The sequence below is a fragment of the Notothenia rossii genome, assembly GCF_949606895.1.
Source record: "Notothenia rossii genome assembly, chromosome: 4".
Classification (NCBI taxonomy): Eukaryota; Metazoa; Chordata; class Actinopteri; order Perciformes; family Nototheniidae; genus Notothenia; species Notothenia rossii.
In genome coordinates this window covers 21,214,019-21,236,874 of record NC_136902.1, presented here as the reverse complement: position 1 = coordinate 21,236,874, position 22,856 = coordinate 21,214,019, and the positions used below count along the sequence as shown (strand labels likewise).

Genomic DNA, 22,856 nt, shown 5'->3' with positions numbered 1-22,856 from the left:
TGCTGTTGTTAAAAAAAAACCTTGCATAGTTGTGCGTGTGAGTATGAGACCAAATGTTAAGCACTTTGGCTGATTTAATGCTATCAGTCTGTGAATAGGTACATGTTTGCATAAAGTGTAAAAGACTAAAAAGGCAATATATAAATCATAACTCATAAACTGTGTGGTCATAAAATATGTAAATTGTGTCCACCTCCAAAATTGTGTTCTGCTCAAACCAGTATTCATTCAGTATTAATTTCCCCCCCCACTCGACCACTATAGCAGCTGATTTCACTGAGTAGTCTGTGAATACCCCAGCAGAGGGACTAATCAGTGAGAACAGCTGGTGTTTGATTGGACTGAAACCTGCTGCAGAGTTCAAGAAGAAGTCTGAAGAACTCAAACAGGTTTTCACTTTTGACACTAGCTCAGTTGAACACTAATGCCTCAAACTGAATGTGTGAGAAGTGTGTTGTGAAAGAGAGCAGTGTGTGTGAGTGTGTGTGTCAGCCAGAGAGAGAGAGAGAAAGTCGGAGAGATGAGTTCCTCTCCACCCACATCCATCCGTGTCCAATGCGAGGGGGAGGTGAAACAGTTGAGAGCTTACTGTGCTATTAACTGGCATCATTTAGTTGCCTCAGTCTGGAGAAGAGACTAGTGAAGACTGCTCTCCCGTCAGGTAAGAGTCTTATTTACCAATGTTTTCATTCACTGACCTGTCTCACCCCAGCAAGACTAGTCACTTAAAGTCCAATAAATGTGTTCACAATGTTGTTGTTGAAGGCTTGTTAGAAATTGCCCTTAGGACATCAACGGCTCCTATAGTTCAGCCTGGATATGTGTTTCTACTTGTCAGAATCAAACAGAATAACACCAGAAGAACCAGTTGAATTTCTATAATAAAGTAAAGCAGCAGAGGTGGTGATTCATTGCTGATCACATAGAGAAAGAATGAAAACGACTAATGGAAAATTATGACAGGCTGGCAAAGTGAGCCACTCTCCTTTCTGTAAGGAGTTTAGAGTTTGTTGTAATCTAACAGATTTCAGCAGGTCAGTTGGTATGTCTCCCTTGGAAAGAAGTGGATAGTGCACAGTTCAGCTGGAGAGAGTGCTGATGAGTGATGTTTGCTTTAAAGAAAAGGGAAGTGGAAGGGTGAAAAGATAGAATGTGCAAAGGATTATGATCAAGCAAGAAACTCTTCCCCTTTCAGTATTGTGTTAAACGGTGTTGTAATAAATTACATCTTGCGGACATCTGCAACTCAATTGTTGTTCATCAATACTTTCAAGGCCTGTCAGATGACCGTTTGTTTGAGAAAATCTTGTTTTATTTTTTCATCCAGTCTAAGGATCTAAGAGTCAGACACTTAAATGTACCTTATGTCTGAGGGTAATCTAGAATATAAGTGAAAAGCAGCTGAATTAGCTGTTTTATTCAATATAAATGTGGGATATAGGACGAGTCCATCAGTTAACTCCCAAACTGAGAACAAACATCCCCACAGGGTTGTACGCCTTGTGGTCCACACTATTTTTAGGGCAGCAGAGATGTTGCTGGAGCTATTTTTGCCCCTCATGCAGTTCTGCAGCGTGACCGGTGCAGCAGGCAGCACATGCTTTTTCTATTTGCCTGCCGTTCAGCAAAGCATTGCAGCGGGTGACCAGTTTGAAGAGATGTGTTACAGTAAGATGAACATGCTGGTTTCACTCTTTCTGTGGCAGGAGGAAGTTAGCATGGTCTGTAGAGGGAGGGAAGGAGGGGTGTGTGGTTTCAGTACTAAGAGTGTGATCGTTTGTAGAGGCATGCTTGGGTGCAGCAGTGGGTCACAGGCCTTGATTCTATTTTCTTACTAGTCTTTGTCAAGCAAGGAAGATCAAAATAGAGTGCAACCGTATGAAGTACGCTATGACTCTGCAAGGGAGGTAAAAATGAACAGCTGATATTTCATAATTCATGTTGAAATAATATAATATGTATTCCCTTTTTTATCCAGAATTCCACCCAGTTGGAGCAACAATGACTTCACATGTGAAACTCCGTAAGGAACGGGTCGGTGTGATAGACTACGACACTCAAATCAAAGGTAAAATTCTACTTTGATCTGCACCATACTAACAACCTCTCAAGCTTTATCACAACCTACCATCACTGATCAACATGTCGGGGGGGGGGGGGGGGAAATCTGTTTCTCAACAAGAATGAGTCAGAACTCTCTTGTATGTGTTTCTCTTTCTTTGACTTAACTGTTCTCTCACCCCTTCTTTATTTCCTGTCAGAGGTGCGCTGTCAGCTTGTGGACCAACTCAAGGTGTTAGATGTGCAGCTTGAGCAGAAGAGCCAGCAGCTGCAGGACCTGTCAGACTACTTGCGGCGGCGGGGGGAGATTGAAAGCGAGTATGCCCGCTCCCTAGAAAAACTCACTGAAAGGTTCACGTCTAGGATCAAGAGGTAAAGGCAATCTTACAATGTACGCACTTTACTGGCAGGGAACACCTCGCTGTATCTCAGTCTCTGATAGTTTTTTCTTTCTTTCACACATGATTAGGAAGGATCCCAGCAGTCACTCAGTGGCCCAGGTCTGGCTGGCTCTTCTGTCCCAGACCCGCCAGGAAAGTAGGGACCACAATGCACTGAGTGAGCGCTGCAGCAGTTTCCTCACCCAGCCCCTCACACACTGCCTGGAGTACACACAGCGCCTTGCCAAGAAGGTACTGATATGAGCTTTGGCACCCACTTCACACAAACCATAGTCTTAAGTGTTTGGAACAAGTGTGCACATGTACAGGCAAATACCTTAATACTTTACTCATTTGTTTTTCTCACTCTTCCCCTTTTTATTTCTCTTGACATTAATAACTATGTTCCTTCCTTGTTGTGCCATTCTGTCTGTCTTTAGAGTAAAGACGTCTGTAATCAGCTGCAAGATGGACTACTCAAGGTCACCACTGAGCTACAGACCGTAAGTGAGAAACCAACCACCCCAAACATTTTCTGTTTCCTAAACAAACAAAGGAAAGCATTACTGTCTTTGTGCAGGCATGGCGGACATACTACCAGTACCACTCAGAATATTTGTGCGCAGATGGAAAGCTGAAGGAGGCAGAGAAACAGGAGGAGAAGCAGAAGCAGAGTGCTAATAAAAAGCTGGAGAGGTTGATAGAAAAAGTGAATTACCTTTTTATGTAACGTTACATTCACGCATGTCCCTATATGTCTGTTTGTCCTCTAATTGATTAATGCTTATCTGCCACAGAGACAAGGAAAGGTCAAAGAGATCAACCTAAAGTGCAGCAAAGCTCGAAACGATTACCTCCTAAACTTGGCTGCAGCCAATGCCTCCATGAATAAGTACTACCTCCAGGACATCTCTACTCTCATAGATGTGAGTGCATCGTCAGCTTTTGTCTTTAACCACCTTTAAATGTGTTTGATGCCATGTTGAAAAGGAATACTTCACCCACAGAGATGACTAATGGTATAGTAATTACTCCTTGTGTCAGCTTGACTTTTGGAGAAAAAAAAAACATGTTCTCTCCTGCTTCCAGGATGAGAGAAATCAAAGTAGGTCTAGGTGATATTCACTGAAATGGATGTCCTCCCTCAGTGTGCAGATATAGGGTACCACCTTTCTGTAGGCCGAGTGATGAAGGCCTACCTGTCCGGTCGGTGCCAGACCCAGCAGAATCTGAGCTCGGGTCTGCAGCAGCTTCAAGGCACCGTGTCCGGACTGGACCAGAGTCAGGACAGAGACCTCCTCCTGCAGGATCACTACAGCACCTTCTGTTTGCCGCTCCGCTTCCCCTATCAACCCCATGACGGAGACCAGGTCTGTATTCTGTCAGTGGGCATTCAGTAGAGCATTCAGATGTTCAGTATGAGCTCTAAACTCTCCTGTGTCTCTCAGGTGTCCGAGGTGAGTGCAGAGGGTGAGATGAGATGTGAGCTGGAGACCCGATTCAAACAGATACAAACCCGACTGAAGTCTGTTTCCCAGGAAACAGAGGAGGTAGAGTACATCGCACAACCCATTGAAACTCACAATCGCCCTTTTTGGGTCTACTGAATCTACAAGTGTTATTTAACCCACGCCTGCATCCAGAGTTCATTCAAGGCTGTAAATCAAATGCTTTTTTTTTCTTGTAAACATGTATGCACTCTTATTTGTGGCTTTTTAAAATCTACTAACAACCAATCAAAAGTTGGCCAGCGTGCCATGGCGGGAATGTGCCGGCCTGAAGACTTTGTGACCACATTTCAAGTCTGAGTCACTAAACCTCAAGTCAATGACTGACTATCCCCATTATATTTGTTCCATTAGTTTAGTTTTGCATCTAAAATTATGCCCTTCAAACAGGCCCTCGAATGCAACATAATTGCAATCCTCGTCAGATTTCTCACATTTATTTTGAACATCACACCATAATGCTAATGTTTACCATTGGCATGGCTATTATCAATGGCAGTATTTCCCAATAATATGAAGTTGTTATACTTGCCATTGTCACGCAGGCCAGTAAGAACATGTTGGCGGCTCAGTCCTCCCTGCTGGAGAATATCGGGGACGATGATCTGGAGCCCTCGTCTCAGGAGGGCAGCACTGAGAACCTGACAGTGAAGCCCAGTGTGGCCCGCCGCAGGGCCAGCATGCAGGAGATGGAAACCATCTACTTCACTGTGAGTGCTTTCAAAGGATCATACCATAATTGCTGTGAATGTTTTAATTATATGCAGCTGGAGGATATGCATACTTATTTCTTTTGGTATGATGGTTGGGTTTTGGCTGACTATGAAAACAAGAACAACAGTGATTAAAGGTGACCGCATGATTAACACTGAAATCACATCTGATCTGTTTTCCAGAGAGTAAAGGAGCACCTCACAGGCAGTTCCCTGATATCTAAACTGCAAGCAAAACATGACCAGCTAAAAGAGGCTGTGGACAAAGGTATCACTTCTGTATTTCACACAGAACTAAGCCAAAAGGCGAACTGCTGACCAAAGTCTTTTGATAACAGCTGTTGCATTGTGCGCTTGTGTTGATGTTCTGTTTTTGTTTTACCTGCAAGCAAAGTAGTAGTGTTAGACTTTAATTATTTTGCTCTGCCTCTCCTTTTTATGTTTCCCCCTACAGCAGAAGTATCAAGTGGAAATCAGCCTAGGTACGGATATGAGCTTTTTGGAGCATGGATCAAACTTTGAACAATGCTGCATACTAAGAAAACACATACATGTAACACAATTGCAACAAAATGGAGTTTACTGTGTCTTCACATTATGGTATTTGGCTCTGCAGACCCAATGGGAAGTCTATGCGTGTCAGAAGGAATCACTCGTGTGCCAATTTGTTGCACAACCAAAAACTTTTCAGTGGAGACATGATGTCCTTCATACAGGTAGATACTATCATAATTACTCCCTCTTATTATGATTTCCTCTGTCAGCACTGCACTCTTGTCATATTTAATCTGTTCATTTACCAGCATATCAGTGATGTATTATATCTAAAGTTCATGAAATTGACCACTAGCTTTGTTTCATTCAGGCATCAGGACAACAGATTCCAATTGTTGTGGAAAGTTGCATTTGCTATATCAACCTCAATGGTGAGTATTGAAGACTGAAGGAACAGGGTCTGCTGCTTAAACGCACATGAATTTGAAGGCATTACAAAATATATTTGGGCTTAAAGCCATTGTGAACATTTCTAGCTCGAATGAATCTAATAATTCTACTACTACTTAGGAGATGTTTTAGTTATAATAAGCGGTTCCACTTTACAAGAAGACTACCCTTATAAAGGGTTTACGAATAGTTTGTAATTAATTTAATAATTGGGTTGTGAACACTTTATAAGTCATTAATAAACTTTTATAAGACATGAGATAAACAGGGCAACTGTGACCGGTTGCTTGCCAAATAGTGAACCAACATGTATCTGTACTGCTAAGCCTAGATTGGCTACTTGGCTTACTTCGTCTTCATCAGCCTGCATCCTTGGTATCTGTTGTTCACTGAGTTGATTCTCACTAAGTAGCCAATATAACACTTAAGTCATCTTGCCAAATAGTGAGCCTGTGTTGATGTATAGAACTGGTTTATAAATGGTTCTTAATGGTTAATAACGTGTTTACAACCTAATTCATAACTTAATTATAAACCCTTTATGAATCCTTTAAGGGTAGTTTTATTGTAAAGTGGTACCTAATAATCTGTCTGTTCTCAGGTCTCCAGCATGAAGGGATATTCAGAGTGCCGGGCTCTCAGACCGAGGTCAACAACCTGAGGGATGCATTTGAGCGAGGTAGGCCTGTGTGTTTTTGTGTGTGTTGGCACGTTCCAATTGTCTTCTCATAGAGTTGCCCCTCACTGTGGCGCATTAATAATGTGGGGCAGTGTGCTGTGTGCTTCTCCTGCAGGAGAGGACCCCTTGGCTGAGCGGAGATATGAACTGGACTCTGTGGCTGGAGTGCTGAAACTCTACTTCAGAAGTCTGGAGAATCCCCTCTTCCCCATCGACAGCACCAGCCAACTCCTGGAGCAGGCCCGTGAGTGTGTGGGTGTATGTGTTAAAGTGAAACAAGTGTGGTTGAGAGCGTACCGCAGGGGCTTAACTTTCTTTCATCACCCCGTCTTAGAAATTAGGAACGAGGCAGAGAGGGCAGCGCAGCTCAAAATGGTAATCTTTTCCTACCCTGAGCGCGTCATCGTCGTCATGAGATACCTCTTTGCATTCCTTCATCAGTGAGTATTGCAGCTCGGCGCAGTCATCTACGTTATTAGATCATAGAAATGGATAGCACACAAAAATTGAAAAAAAACAATTAAAGCTCTACAAACAAAATGGACATTCATTCCAACAATAGGAAAGCAAAGCTAAATAAATATGAAACAATTTAATATGGTTTGAATCAATGTAGGCCTACCAGAATAGTTTAGGGGAAATGGATATGGTAATAATTTGTATGTGATCAATCTAAGAAGAAAGTAAAAAAAAAAGGCTCTGCCAATTTCAGTTTAGCTTCCACTAGTTGTACTTTTTCATCATGACCCCCACCGCCCCTTTTTGTTTATGCATGAATCCATGTGTCTGTGCTCCCTGCGTTCAGTGTGTCTCAGTACAGTGACGAGAACATGATGCAGCCCTACAACCTGGCTGTGTGTTTTGGCCCCAGCCTGGTAAGGGGGGCTCAGGACGAAGACGTTGTCACCCTGCAGCCTCAGATCAACGCTGTGGTGAAGGACATCATCCTCCAGCACGAAAGCATCTTCCCCAACCAGAGTGAAGTTGAAGGACCGATGTACGAGAAATGCATGACGCTTGAACTGGATGACTGGTAAGTGATGACATATTCAGACGCATGACATGTCTACAATGTTTGGTGGAATGAGGATCTGAGGGTGTTTTTTCTGCAGTGAGCCAATAATTGAAGAAGGGGATGTCGAAGCAGAGTACACCCATAGCAAAGATGGTACGTTTCATGTGTATATTTTTTCTTTTTTTGTATGACTCTTTTCATTTCATAGTATTGTACAATTTGATGTAAATGTTAGTGTCACGATACACTCTCTATATATTCCCTCCTCTACCCGCACATGCCCATATAGGCAAAAAACAATCTAAAAATGTTTAGTAATAATTTAAACAGAAAACGATTTAAGACATACAAAAACAAATACAACGACAAACAAACTCAACATTTAAAAAATGTACAATAAACCAAATGTGCGAGACATGAAAATAAATAAAGAAAAGAAAAACATCAAAAGCAGACAAATAATGATAAAATACAGTGGCAATGTAGAGGATGACAGTATTATAATTTGTATGGTATTTTTAACCGTCAGGATGCATAGCTATAAAATGTACCATTCTGTTATTGGTGATATCTTGGATATATTTTTCAAGTGTATATCTTAATCAATTCCCTAAGGAATTGAATGTGTCAATGTGGTGTACTGCAGAGTTTGAAGCAGGATCCTCGGCTGACAACAGCTCAGGTTCATCTGCAGCAACACAGAGAAAAGCAGAACGTCCTCGAGCTAACAGCAGCGGGTCAATCGACAAAAGTAAGGTGACAGCTGGAGGCGGCATCACTTCAGGTGGAAAGGTAATGCTCCAGATTCCCATTGGGCCACAGAGCAAGCAACGGCGAGGCCAATCTCCTGGCTATGTGCGAAGAGTGTGAGTACCTACAGGGATTACAATTGAATTGTTATTTGTTGGAGAAATTTATATTCAGTGTTTTCTGATCTCTTTCTGCATACAGATTACAGGAACACTCGTCTTCTGAGGATATTGTCATTAAAGTAGACAAGGTCAGTCCTATTTCTAAATGACTTCCACAATGTGATGAGGTTGGCTTTATATCGGTTTATTAGGTATAACTAATTATCAAGAGTTAATGCAGGATTTACCATTGCTTATACACCAATATAAGACTATTGGTTTATTATTTCTTAGCAAGTCATCTGCAACTATAGGCCTTTGTAAGTCATCAAATCAGGTAAATTGGCAGTTATAAGTGTTATAATTAAGTTGCTTATAAATGGATTTTGGTGTTTAGCAGCACTTTTCTAGAAGGTAAGTAGTTTAACCATGCTTTATGGAGAACTTTCCTGATCTAAAGAGCTAAAAGACAAACAAAGTTTTATATCTGAGCATTAATAAAGCCATCAAAAGATTGTTCACAACACAAAAGTTGTTTATTAACGGCCCATACCATGGTTTGTTCATATTTAAAGGTATTACTTTTAAATTCAAATTATTTTTAAAGTGTCTTATTGGAAAGCAGCACAGAATTACTAATGACAAACTAAATCAGAAGCCTTTGAGCAGAAGGGAGAGCTAAGAACAAAGAGGTTTTTATCTTTTATTCTCTCCTCACCGTTGTTTATTTAATCTTTTAAGGAGGTCTGTCGCCAGATGGACTCTGTCTTCATGGAACTTCTCTCGCGGCAAACACTGCAGGATCCCTCCTCCGCCGCCTCCTCTCCCTCTGCCCAAGGTCCCCAAAGGAAAGGGAAGAAGGATGGACGCAGAGGGAGAGGAACAGGGCTCTTCAGAGCCGCAGAGCCCATGGACTGAGAGGACTGGCATTAGAAGATGGTGTTTGGTTATGTGCTCTGGCAGTTGCTTTCAGCACATCTAGTTCTAGAAAATGAAGACCACTGAAACCCCTGACCCAGTTGTACTTTTCTGAGGTCTGTTATAATTGGCCTTGGCTTATTTCCACAGGGTCGCTCCCCAATCAAATCCTTTTTTATTGTTGTTTCTAATGGCAGAACCCTGCCTTGACTGTAGGCCTGCAGTACAATGTTGATATTGTGGATTACTTGAAAAACACAGGTGTGTTTGTATATCTGTGTTGGTGTTTATATTCAATTTATTAATTTCCAGTTTACAAGTCATATTCTCTACTGTTCAGTCTGCAAACGCACATCTATATAAAAGTACACATACATTCTTCATCCAATGTTTTTTTTTACAAGAAAAGGGGTTGAGGTGGAAGAAACTGTGAACAGGCTACTGTAGCTGTAAAGAATGTATATATGAATGGTTTGTAACTTGTTTCAAACTTGATTTTGCTTGTAAACCAGGCTACATGCCCAATAAATATTTTGTCTATTCTGACTACTCTTTTTAAATATGTTTTTTAAAGTGGCATGCGTCTGAATATGAAGAGAAGGACATGTGGGATATAAACCTTGGATTTAACTATGCCTTGCCAATTATGAGGAAATGTAAAAGTTGGATGGAAAACATTAACTTTTATTTTAAATATTTGGAAATGTTTTCCATCATATACAATAAACTAAATGTTTGTTAGAAATTGCTTTACTACAATCACAGATTAAAACAACAAAAAGCTAATGTAGGACTTGAAGGAATTCTAGATGTTTTTACAGCAGACCTTTTCCACAACAAAGTTCTTTCAGTACATACACTTAAAAATAAGCCAGCATGCAAGAACAGGCCTTTAGTAAATGCACTAAGCAATTCCACAACTGGTTGATTATCAGACAAGGTACCACAAAGCATGTATATAATATATTAAAAGAAAAGGCCTTTGGAAGCAAATCGGGCATGGTTCAATTTATAAAAATATATATATATTTTTTGGATGTGCTATTAACCAAGAATGATCCGAAGTTAAATCTAGTTATACTTAGTTAAAAAATGTTGATCACTGGTGGTGAAATGTTCAAGTTTTAAAATGAAAGAAGACTTAATCAAAAAAAGCCTGGCAGAAAAAGGTCAACGTGCACCATGATTACGCACCTGAATTGCAGAGAAGGAGGAGGCAGTATGTGGAAGCCAAAGCTGCACTTAATGGGGCGAAGCCTGCGAGCTAGTTCAGGCAGTCAACTCGAGCACTTACAGTGGGGCAAAAAAGTATTTAGTCAGCCACCAATTGTGCAAGTTCTCCCACTTAAAAAGATGAGGTCTGTAATTTTCGTCCTAGGTATACCTCAACTATGAGAAAAAAAAATCCAGAAAATCACATCGTCTGATTTTTAAAGAATTTATTTGCAAATTATGGTGGAAAATAAGTATTTGGTCACCTACAAACAAACAAGATTTCTGACTCTCACAGACCTGTAACTTATTCTTTAAGAGCCTCCTCTGTCCTCCACTCGTTAACTGTATTAATGGCACCTGTTTGAACTCGTTATCAGTATAAAAGACACCTGTCCACAACCTCAAACAGTCACACTCCAAACTCCACTATGGCCAAGACCAAAGAGCTGTCAAAGGACACCAGAAACAAAATTGTAGACCTGCACCAGGCTGGGAAGACTGAATCTGCAATAGGTAAGCAGCTTGGTGTGAAGAAATCAACTGTGGGAGCAATTATTAGAAAATGGAAGACATACAAGACCACTGATAATCTCCCTTGATCTGGGGCTCCACGCAAGATCACAAGAACAGTGAGCAAAAATCCCAGAACCACACGGGGGGACCTAGTCAATGGCCTGCAGAGAGCTGGGACCAAAGTAACAAATCTTTGGGGCTGTTTTTCGGCAAAGGGACCAGGACGACTGATCTGTGTAAAGGAAAGAATGAATGGGGCCATGTATTGTGATATTTTGAGTGACAACCTCCTTCCATCAGCAAGGGCATTGAAGATGAAACGCGGCTGGGTCTTGATCCCAAACACACCGCCCGGGCAACAAAGGAGTGGCTTCCTAAGAAGCATTTCGAGGTCCTGGAGTGGCCTAGCCAGTCTCCAGATCTCATCCTCCTAGGAAATCTTTGGAGGGAGTTGAAAGTCCGTGTTGCCCAGCGACAGCCCCAAAACATCACTGCTCTAGAGGAGATCTGCATGGAGGAAAGGGCCAAAATACCAGCAACAGTGTGTGAAAAACTTGTGAAGACCTCTGTCATTGCCAACAAAGGGTATATAACAAAGTACTGAGATGAACTTTTGTTATTGACCAAATACTTATTTTCCACCATAATTTGCAAATAAAGTCTTTAAAAATCAGACAATGTGATTTTCTGGATTTTTTTTTTTTTTTTTTTTTTTTTTTTTTTTTTCTTCTCATTTTGTCTCTCATAGTTGAGGCATACCTAGGATGAAAATTACAGGCCTCTCTCATCTTTTTAAGTGAAAATAACTTGCACAATTGGTGACTGACTAAATACTTTTTTGCCCCACTGTATGCTGCATACATAACGCCCCTTGTCACTCTCCAACCAACCAAACAGAGTCTCCTTAATATGCCGCTCTATTTAACCTGCCAGATATCTCTCTATGCTTTGCTTGCTGCTGATATTGCTGCAGCTATACTTCCACGTCGCTGCTGCTTGCCTGCCCCACCACCACCCCAGCTTCCACCTGTAGGCTCGGGGGTTAGTTATTTAATCGTCACTCATCGTGCTATGTATATCCGTGGAGTGATGAGGCCCGAGCCTAGACGCCAAACTCAACTATATGCTGCTTAACATGTTAGAGAAACACGTGAGTTGTCTGACTGAAAGGAAAGAAACATAAGATTCCAGAGCCCATTCCCGGCCAGACTAACTGTGTTTTATGAGGACATCCCAGTCGAAGCTTGTTCTGCTGATTCAAGTCAGACTACAGGGCTAGATGGAAAGAAATCGAGAATAATGTATCAGGAGGAGTACCAATCGAGGCAAGGTTAGGTGATAAAAGACAGTTTAAAAACTTACTGGAAAAAGATAACCACTGGATCAATCTCTCTTTAAAATGATGGTTAAGGTTCCTTACCAGGAGTGACTTGCTGGAGGAAAAGAAGATATTAAGATGGTGCTCACATGATCTTGATTTCACCCCGAGAAAGCTACAACATTTAAAGGTTGGGCCAAACATGGCCTTACTTCATATTGCAATTTTTTCAGCAAAGGAACCATGATCGATTTTCAAACACTAAAAAAACTATATGGATTGAATAACGGTGATTTTTATTTTTATTTCTACAGGTACGCCACTATTTAAATAGTTCCCTGTTAGACAGCCAGAAGGCCCTTGAAGATCCTTTATTAATAGTTTTCACCAGTGCATACACATCAGACGAAGGGATGAAAGTAATCTCAAAACTTTACAAAGCTCGTCAAGATATTAAAAAGGAAAATATCATCCCTTACGAAGTCTGGACAAATTACTGTACTTTTCAATGGAAGATCTCTAGCTCAGACGCCTATCGAATGTTTAGTTGGAAGATGCTGAGCAGGTACTTTTTCAGCCCTGCTCAGTCACCACATCATCTAGGGCCCCCCAGCTGCTGGAGGAAATGTGGTTCTCAGTTAGCACATCACTACCATTTGTTTTGGGCTTGCCCTTTGATAGTAACTTTTTGGCAAAAGATCCATTTAGAAATTGAAATAGTACTACAGGAAAAAATCCCATTAAACTGGGATGAATTTCTATTTGGGCTTGTACATTCAATCCCCACAAACCTCAAAACAAAACAATTATTTGGAATTCTTACTGTTGCAGCAAAAAAAGTAATAACTAGAAAATGGCTCAAAGCGGACATCCCTTGTCTTGACCACTGGTACGACAATATCCATGAAATGTATGTTATGGAAAGAATCACTTTCTCAATGAGGCGTCATGAAAACACATTTGAGGAAATATGGAAAAAGTGGAGAATTTACATATCCCAAAGACGACCATCCCTTATTTGACTGTTTCTATACACCGATTGAATGTATGTATAGGTGTGTATGTATGGACACTGACACATGTATGTGTGTATGTGTATTGTATGTGTTGATATGTATACATATAGACATTTGCCATTTCAAACAACCCCTGTGTACTTTTTCGTTTTTATTTTATTTTGACTAATTTTGTTTGCTATTTCATTTGTCATTTTCAGGTCTCTAAAAATATATGATGATTTGAAAAACTGTAGGCCTACTTTTAATATAATGTGACCCCAAAGGACTTATTAATACATTATTACTGTAGTTTGAACACAGAAACCCTTTTTTCTTTCTCACAGTTAGGTTTTTAGTGAAAAAATAAAATAAAGAAAGAAGTATAAGGACAATTGTGATAAAAAAGGTAACATTTCAAATAAAGTATTTATCAAATACACATTTGGTTTTGATTACCTTCCTCTTTTTAATAGCGGTGCCATATTGATGTATAATAAATATAATTATGTAACAAATAGACCTGTTTCACAGATAGACTACTGTATAAATATATAAAGGTTTCACTGTAAACATGTGTTTAACTCGGATGACGTGTCGACATAGTAACTTCCCAGAATGCTCTGCGGCGCAACAGTCCACGTCATTGCTGCCCATGCGCAGAGGTCTTGAATCGGAGAGCTGAGGTGGACTTCTTCCCTTCAGTCAGTGAGAAAGAAACAGTGCAGTTTGGCAGCTGGACCCAAGAAGCAACACCAAACCCACCAGAAAACCCCCGGATACCACCGCCATGATTCGGATAGCCGCCTTCCTCGCCCTGCTAGTGGTTGCCTGCTCGGGTAAGTCAGTGGGGGACGAGGGGACATATTTACCGGTTAATAAGCCTGTAATGCTAACCAACCTTAGCTAGCTACTGTTAGCTAGTTCATCAAATCACGTCCATGTGTCATCTCAATAAGGGGTAAATTAGTCTTGGTGAATGTGTAAGAGCTGTTATCTTGTGCAGATGATTAATTCACTAACTTTTACACTGTGTGGTTACAGGAGAGAGCTGCACGGACCCAGCGATCACCCCGTCGGCCTACACCACCTCAGACGCCGTCATCTCCTCTGAGTCGGTCTTCATCGTTGAACTCAGCCTGGCCTGTGCCAACGGAGCCCAGGTAACAGTCCACCTCCAACATTTCAACCAGACAGTGTGAATGTATATGTTGATGTAATGGACTGACTGATGGCCATTTCTGTCCTTTGCAGAGTGTGGTTCTGTATGCTGATGTCAACGGAAGACAGTTCCCTGTGACTAGAGGCCAGGATGTTGGCAAGTACCAGGTATGCAAGTGTGGCCCCAGTTCATATGTGCATGCTGAAGCTGCTTGACACATTAAGTTTTCCGCAGTGATTTAACCAGGGTCAAAGGTTCAATGTCCCTGGGTCAATATGTTTAAATTATTCACCTACATTGAATAGGCAATACATTTGCTCCAGGTCATCCCTATTCTTTCTCACTTCCCTGTGTACTTTCAGCTTTATTTGAGTGTTGTATGTCTTTTGAAAATGGACCTTCAGTCTCTTCAATAAAGCTGATGATGTATTCTTCAATAATGGGAAACAAAAAAGACAAACAAAAAGTAATTGTACTTCAGGTGACCATCTCTTAAAGCCTATAGTTTATCACCAAAGCATTTGTCAGCATGTGATTTCTTTCCTCAGGTTTCTTGGAGCCTTCCTCACAAACAGGCCAGCTCTGGAACATATCAGGTGAAATTCTTCGATGAGGAGTCCTACAGTTCCCTCCGCAAGGTTAGTGATGAATGTTTTTTGATAAGCTCATACTTATGCCACTGACCTCCATTGTATTCGAAATGATTTGTGTTTGGCAAGTTAGTTTTATGCCTTTTTAACTAATCTCTTTTGTTCCAGGCCCAGAGAAACAACGAAGATGTAAATGCCATTCAGCCTCTCTTCTCCGTCAACATTGACCACAGGGTGAGTCCTTTTTACACCTTCAGATCGAACCCGTGTTTATACACAATCAGTGTTTTGGAAAGAAGTTAGTTTATTATTTCTCAAAGAATCTTCAGAAAACAAAGTATTTTGCACAAATTAATGTTTCTATAATTTAATTTTTATAGAAGATAGATATAGAATCATTTTCATCAGTACAACATTTGTATTTTATCTGACTGTACTGATTTAGAGACAGACCCTGGGGCTGCTCCATAGATAGTTAAATTAGATCCACAAACACTCGTAGTTCAAGGTTCATTTGACGTCTTCAGAGATTAACCGATTGTTTGGTCAGTAGCAGAGACCGCCCGGTTGTCAGTTGATTGTCGTTTTTCCGTGACCACCCATTCAGTGTCGTATATCCGCCGGTCACATGTAAACATGTTGGGCACACAACAGCACCGCCTGCTGTGGCAAAGCACAGCCACACATCATGTTGTTGGTAAAGAAGTGCTTCAGTTTGAATGAAGAAGACTCAAAGCTTGCATTTTATAAAACCTCCAAGTCTTATTAAGCTGTGGACAACATCACGGAGGTCCTGTAACATGGTGCCGTTTTGGTGAAAATGTAGGTGAATACAAAAGGATCATCTCTAACTCTCATTGTACAACATGGAATATGCATTTGTTAGTATCTTCTTTTTTTTTTTTAATGCCGAACAAGAAAAAGCAAAACTGTAAACAGGTTTTTACTTTTTTTTGTCAAAAAGGTCCACTTGGACTCAAAGAAGTGCTGATTAGAATTTAGTGGACAAAAGTCAAGGTCCCTATGACATTGCCAAATGTGCTTTAAACTATACCTCAAAAATGTATATGCCGATAACCACAATTTTACACAAAGTCTAAAAGAATAAAATGATGAAGCTTGACATTTTGGACGGACGGGTGTAAACTCCAACTTGACCAGTTGGGGGAGGCATACAACCACAGGGCAGTACTTTTAGTTTAAAACTTGCCTCTGGAGGAATGTAAAAAGGAAGCAATAAAACATGTGCTCTTTATGGCACTATAACAGCCTCCATGCTGATTTATATTGCAAAAGGGTTATTTTCTGATTTACAGCTGGAATCCCTTCATTCAAGAAAAACACATTTTTATGAAGCCCACAGAGACACTCGGTTAAGCAGTTGTAGCCACTCTGAAAGGCTTGTTTTGACATTTTGGGAACTATTTTGTTATTGCTCCTTAGAAAGTGTAACCTTTACCATGCCGGTTTCTTTTAATGAAATGTATTATTGAAAACGGTAGAATAAGGCCTTTTATAAAAAGAAATCTTCCACTTTGCTCTCAGCCTCTTTGTGTTTCTAAAACCAGAGGAACTGGAATGTATATTTTTTTAACATCAGTTCCTCTGAACATTTTTATAAGCAGTTTCTAAAATGTGTGAATCTCTCCCTAGGGTGCGTGGAACGGCCCATGGGTGGCGACTGAGGTGGTGGCTGCCCTCATGGGGATCCTGGTCTACTACCTGGCCTTCACTGCAAAGAGCACCATCCAGGCATAAACGATTCACAATCACTGGATCGTTAAAGACTGAAATCTGGTGGATCTCAAACAACGATCCATCATCCATTGTGGTGGCAAGCCGAAAGGACTTTGCCACTTGATCTGCTTTGAGACGAGGAGCTGGAGCAGCAGTCTTATTTTATTTTTTCTATCCAGACTGTGTCTGTCCGCCATCGGTCTTATCAGTTTTTCCGATGAATTTCGTCACAAGTTTGTCCTGCCAATATGATGGAATTTTGTAATTTTTGTTGATAAATCCAAACGATAAACCTGGCCCACATGACTAAACAAAACAAATATTCATAGTATACTTCAGGCAGTCTTGCTTAAAAGATGTTGTTTCGTTTAGACTAGATAATGCTTTATCCTTCTGTGTGGATGCACTGGCTCGTGGGAGTGGGATTTGTACGGAAATGCCGAACAACAAGAACAGAGGTCAAGACCTCAAAACATATGAAATGTCAATAACGTGGCTGCACTGGCTGGCCTGAGCAAGTAGAGTGTTTTGTCTTTTCCATCAGATTGAATAAATGACTTGTTTTTCATTCAGTGTAATGTGTTGCTTCCTTTTTCCGTCCAGTGACAGACCGCCTCATCTATAAATTCCTTTTCCTCTAACACAGACTTGGAGATTCAAGTAGTCTTGTTCCATAGCAACAAATGCCATCTCTAAATGTTTCATCTCTTCTTTTTGTTTGCCAATGGTAAATGGATTCAACATTCCCTGGCCTCATCTAGATCAAACAGTAACTGGTTCTAAGCAGATTTAGTTTATTATATAAAAAAGGGACAAATAATGTTAATAGAAATAATCTCAAAGCCCCAGTTTCTGTCCACTTCAAATTTGACAAAAAGATTTAAAGAATTATATCTAGCTGTTAATGCTGAAAACTGAAATTACTCTAGAATATTTGATTCAGATTAAAATGTTCATCCCACATACTTATTAAATATGATTTAGTTAACAAACCATGAAGAATAACCCTTTCGTTGCTTCAAACATGATCAACTTGGAGTGGCCGAACTCTCAGTGGACGTAGGGGGCTATTTCTGTCTGCAGTGGAGAGTCATGACTGGCGTACTTAGTACTTTTATGTTTGAACACAGCAGCTGTTTCTATTCCCTCTCAGTGTACGTAAACGGTGAAGTTGAACCGGTTTCAGGTATTAAATCAGTTGGAGGATGTAGATTGTCTGTGTTGTATTGACCTGCTGCAGTGCACCGAGTTGAACACACTGTGGCAGCTCTGTGCTGCTTTTTAAAACCTGGGTCCGCAGTGAGGCCTGCTGTTATCTCATGAACACATCACACATGGTTTTACTGCTTCGTTATCAGCTGTTGCTGATTTAAAGCAAAACATTGCCTCATGCAACTTAAGCCCTGCTTTTGTTTTGGATCAACTTCACTCTAGTTTATCAGATTTCTAGTTATTCTTGTGCTCATGTGATCTAGTTTGTTACAGAGATTTAAACTTAGCCATGTAGTCTATTTCTGTAGTTGGCCTGAATCGGTGTTTGTGCGCTCTGTACTGCACATTGAGTGCTGCTTTTTTTCTACACAAACATCACTACTGCAACTTCTCACTGACTCCCATGACACCAATGTAAACTTTGAGTAACATGATCTGCACACATAAACACTGCACAACGTACAAAGTACACGAGAAGTTTCTCAAATGCCTGCTTTTCCTTAGGTTTTTCAGCACAAACCCTGGACAGCACATTAAGAACACAGAGCATGTTGTAAGCACATGTCAGCTTTCTGTTTCCTGTCACCTTGGCAAGAATACAATAGAGACATCACTATGTTGCTAATTCAGAAAGGTCATGAGCTGGAGTGATTCCAGGCGCTCCCTGGTGGAGTCACCTTTAGGCTGTGGGAAGTGGGGGACGGCTGGATGGAAGGATAGAAATGGATAGAATAAACAAAGTTGATGCTGACACAAGACTCTTCTCCTCTTTGTTGTGTGAAGGAGTTCAAAGTTATTGAACTCCAGCCCACACATCGGGCGGATGTTAAATTAAATATTTTTGAGATTGTTGATGTTGTTTCATGAACGATGCACCCGCAGGAAGTGACAATTTATTCTTCCAATGACAAATAGTTTATGTGTAGTTTGTTTTTTCTGTTGGAGTCTCTAATTTGTGACCGCACGTAAACAAACAAATCGCAATCACATGTTTTTTTTAAAATATGGTTACAGAACAAATTACTTTAATCTTTATTCCTAAATCTAAAGAATATTGTGACTTTTTTTAGAGATAAAGTGCGTATGTGTGCTTGGATAATTCAATCATTATCTTTTTTACACTTAGGAATTTGAGTTATTGTAGAGGAATCCGGGTATGTGTGAGTGCTGTGGGGCAGAGAAAAGCTGCTTTGACAGAGGTGTGTAAAACATCTGCTTTGGGAGGCAGACAGACACTGATGGGCTTAGTGAGATTCAGCAATGTGGAAACTGGCGTCGCACAAACAATTCTCACACGTCACACTTTCTTTTTCTGCCTTTAAGCATTGTTTCTGCTCATTCTCCACACTTCTGTAAAGCAGAACAAAGTCAACTAACTGAGGGCTAACTCAGTAATAGGAAAACAGACTGTATCCTTTCGTGCTGGCCTCCCCTTCCTTACACTACAACAACATTTATTGTTCTGGTTATTTCATGGATGTGTATGTACAGTCAGGCATGTTTTATGTGCTTCAACCACAACATTTGGACTGTGTGTGAATAAACTCACTGTCAGTTCCAAGCTTTTGTGCGTTCCTCTTTGTTATCTCCCTCTTCCTGTCCTGTTTGAGCATCATCTAATCCACTTTGCCTGTTGATGCAGTTGCCACTGAAAAAACAGCCATATATGGGGAAATGCCCTTTTCCCTCCCTCTCCATCTCTCTCCATCTCTCTCCATCCCTCTCCATCTCTCTCCCTACCTCTCTCTCTGAATGTCTTTTCTCAATTACATTAGACATCCCCCTCCACAGTTCACACTAAAAGTCCAACCGCTGAAAAAAAGGCTTTTTGTTATTTCATTTACGTGCGCCGTTCATAGCTGACCAGTTACCGTGAAATACTGTTGGCTAAACAGAAGCAGACACATCCCAACAAACCCTTTCTTTGCACATAAATCCTGTGAAAGCACCTCGAATGAGCTCCCATAAAATTGATTTGATCAGACCCTTTCCTCATGCCTGTTTTTATTATAAAGAAAGAAATTACAGGGTCTTTGTTGAGGTGTAAACAAAACCACCATTTAAGTAATGAAAACAAGGTGAGTGATAAAAGCTAACCTTGATCCCCTTGGCTCTCAGAGTAATAACCCATTTTAATATAAACAAATACTTCATCTTCTGAGGCAAGAGTTCCTGTAGTATTGTAACTGCCAATAAAAGCAGAAGTGTGGCTATATTTGGAAACAATAACCAGGACTATGGTTAGTCAACCTGATAAAGCTATTGGTAGATGTAGATACCTTATGTGAGGAAAACTTCTCCCCAAATACATGTTCAGCTTCTGTGATGGACAGCAAGTTTATATATTAAAAACTATCCAGTTAAAAGAGAAATCTAAAAGGGAAATGTTTTTTTGCTTCATCTGTTTCAAAGGATATGCTCCAGTGATCTGGGCTAACATAGACATTGGAGTTAGTTGTGTAAGCTGCTGGGGGCTCAGATATGCCTCCCGGTGTCTTGGAATTAACTCCCGGCCTCTGCATTCATCAGGTCTGCGGAGGGGTCTTGAGTTAAGCAATGCAGACACATTGCTCAGTGTAGCAAAGCTGCTGGCTCCAGTTCTGATTTATTCTTACTTTGGTCAGGGTTAGGGAGCTCCGTCACTCTTCAGAGCCACTGGATGCACTCCTTGGCTGACCCTAAATTGATTCAGAGAGGGACGTTTACCTATTTCCCTGCCCTTGTGACAGCCATACAGAGGAGTAATTTATTTCCTTTATACCCCCATAGCTGCCACAGGCCTGGCAGAAAGCTCAGCCCCGCTGTAATGAAGAAGTGACCTTGAGTGTAGATATCGACCTTGCTTCAGCTTGAAATCATAAGTCAGGACATTCAGCATAAACACACCCTCAGTAACACACATTGCAGAATTACAAAAAAACACAGTGACCTAACCCGGGACACAATTTATCATTTGCTCTGACAAGGGGGGATGAAGGTGGTTGAGGTGGTAATAGCTACAGTCAGATCTTCTATATTCAGGAATCAAGACCGGGAAGTCATCGGGAAATGATCTGCAATGATGATACTATTTTTAGTGGATATTGGTGCCCTTTAATATCTGAATAAATCATTATTTAGCTGTTGTAATGCTCACTAATGGCTATACAGACATGATGATGCACAATGAACGTTTATTGGCCTCTCCCATCAATCGGAAAGGCTGGATGGATATAGAATGTGGCCTTTCCGGAGGAGAGGTATTATCCTTTGACCTCTCAACTTCCTGGCAGGAAGAGGAAAATACATTAACACCCAAAGTGTTTTGGGAGAAGTTCATCAATTTCCTGATACGACAAAGTGAGACTTGGGACGTTGTTGCCATAGCCTTTTGTTTTGGCAGTGAATCAAAGTTCAGACATGTGCCTGCTTAACAAAGCACAGTGTGGGGCTGAACTGCACAGAGGGAGAGGTGAAGTTTCTCCTCTGACCCATGCAGGCAGGGGCGCACCCACCCACCTTGTCTTTTCTGCGGTGCATATGATAAAAGTCTTAATACGTTACCGTTAGTGTGTGTGTGTGTGTGTGTGTGTGTGTGTGTGTGTGTGTGTGTGTGCGTGCGTGCGTGCGTGCGTGCGTGCGTGCGTGTGTGTGTGTGGTGAAGGGGATGATCTTTTGTTACAACAGAACTTTTACTCTTTGATTATGTCTACAGCTTGAGAAAACCGGACTGGCAGCTGATATCATGCGAAACTTGATATAGAAACCGCTTGTAGTTCAATGCCATTCTTTCCCAGACATGATCTGATGAATAGCTCCTGTGCGTGCATGCTACAGTTAACAGTGCCCGTCTGTCATGATAGTTAGTTTCACTTCAGTGAATTGTTGTTGGCTAGCCATCTAACTTTAATTCTCTTAACCCAACATTGTTTTAAGGCAGGTTATAAGTGTTTAAATTATAAAAAATGTTTGGGCAACAACCAATGCTGTAATGATTAAACAAATAAATACAAACCAGTTGTCTTACCTTGGCATACAAAATCGGGACAGGAATAATTTCTAATCCTTAGAGAACAACATTTCTGAAGCTGATTTAGATCACTTACAGGTCCTTGAGTATACAGTCATAAATCTGCACACAAATATTAAGCTGAAGGGTGCAGTAACATGAGAGATTAGCCACCGACAGACACATATACACAAACCAACGCACAATCTCCCTTCAGGCATACCTTTTCACCAGACAAGATTCCATCAACCAAACCAACACAAACTCCCAAGACTTATACTTCAAGTATAGTATTATTGTGATCTTGTGTACTGTTTGAGAAACAGGTTTGTAATTCAAATCCAAAATGATAGAAACTCAAACACAAGACGAAGTGTATATCATTTTACTGACAAAGAGTCAAAGAGAAAGTGACATACAGAGGGTAAGTGAAAACAAGAGTGGAAAGTAGAGAGAGAGATTAGGGAAAAAAAACAAATATTCAACTAAATAAACCTATTGCTCCCCTATTTGGTCAAGATTAGATTTTTATCGTCATACTTGACAAATTAAATTGAACACATTCATTTCAGATTTATGATCATTTGAGCCTCTACTGTATTTCCAGATTGTGTGGATCATTAATTACAACAAATAACTTTATTCTCATTTTATTAGTGCTTGACAGATGCATTTTGCTACTGTTTTAAAGATCAGGGAAATCAAATCAATTGCAGATGAGCCTGCCCTACGGTGGCCCTGAAGTGCAAGTCAAAACAGCATTTCAGGAAACACGACAGCATTTCAGGAAACACCACAGCATTTCAGAAAACGCTACGGCATTTCAGAAAATACCACAGCATTTCAGAAAACACCCCCTCTCCAGCGCGTCTTGTTTGAATGACAGGAGTAAACACAGCTGACAGCCGCGGTGAAACCTAAAACTCGAGCGATAAGAGTGATGCGAATATTCGGGGCTAATATCCATGTAAATAATATGGTAGACTACAACAAAATGAATTTAATTGTAATACACGTCTCAAAATGATGCCGAAGTAACAACATACTGATACCAGT

General features: G+C 40.7%; 2 protein-coding genes across 3 annotated transcripts; both read left to right on the top strand.

Annotated features, from left to right (window-relative positions):
* The first annotated feature begins 323 nt into the window (after positions 1–323).
* On the top strand, positions 324–9,616 carry LOC307036830 (SLIT-ROBO Rho GTPase-activating protein 3-like). 2 transcript variants are annotated; one of them, XM_079677442.1, is made up of 22 exons: positions 324–661; positions 1,979–2,068; positions 2,262–2,433; positions 2,531–2,693; positions 2,882–2,944; positions 3,022–3,150; positions 3,239–3,367; positions 3,590–3,811; positions 3,890–3,991; positions 4,495–4,659; positions 4,846–4,930; positions 5,120–5,144; positions 5,279–5,378; positions 5,528–5,588; positions 6,209–6,286; positions 6,402–6,530; positions 6,621–6,726; positions 7,092–7,319; positions 7,399–7,454; positions 7,948–8,167; positions 8,253–8,301; positions 8,894–9,616. In XM_079677442.1, the coding sequence occupies exons 2-22, from the start codon at positions 2,002–2,004 to the stop codon at positions 9,068–9,070; spliced, it is 2,526 nt and encodes an 841-aa protein (XP_079533568.1). In that variant the 5' UTR covers positions 324–661; positions 1,979–2,001; the 3' UTR covers positions 9,071–9,616. The 2 variants fall into 2 exon arrangements, with proteins under 2 accessions (XP_079533568.1, XP_079533567.1); XM_079677441.1 differs by having other exon boundaries at positions 325–661; positions 5,117–5,144.
* A 4,150-nt stretch (positions 9,617–13,766) lies between these two features.
* On the top strand, positions 13,767–17,168 carry ssr4 (signal sequence receptor, delta). The gene is made up of 6 exons (XM_079679392.1): positions 13,767–13,950; positions 14,156–14,274; positions 14,366–14,440; positions 14,822–14,911; positions 15,032–15,097; positions 16,517–17,168. Exons 1-6 carry the CDS (start codon positions 13,902–13,904, stop codon positions 16,619–16,621), a joined length of 504 nt encoding a protein of 167 aa, XP_079535518.1. The 5' UTR covers positions 13,767–13,901; the 3' UTR covers positions 16,622–17,168.
* Positions 17,169–22,856: the final 5,688 nt, after the last annotated feature.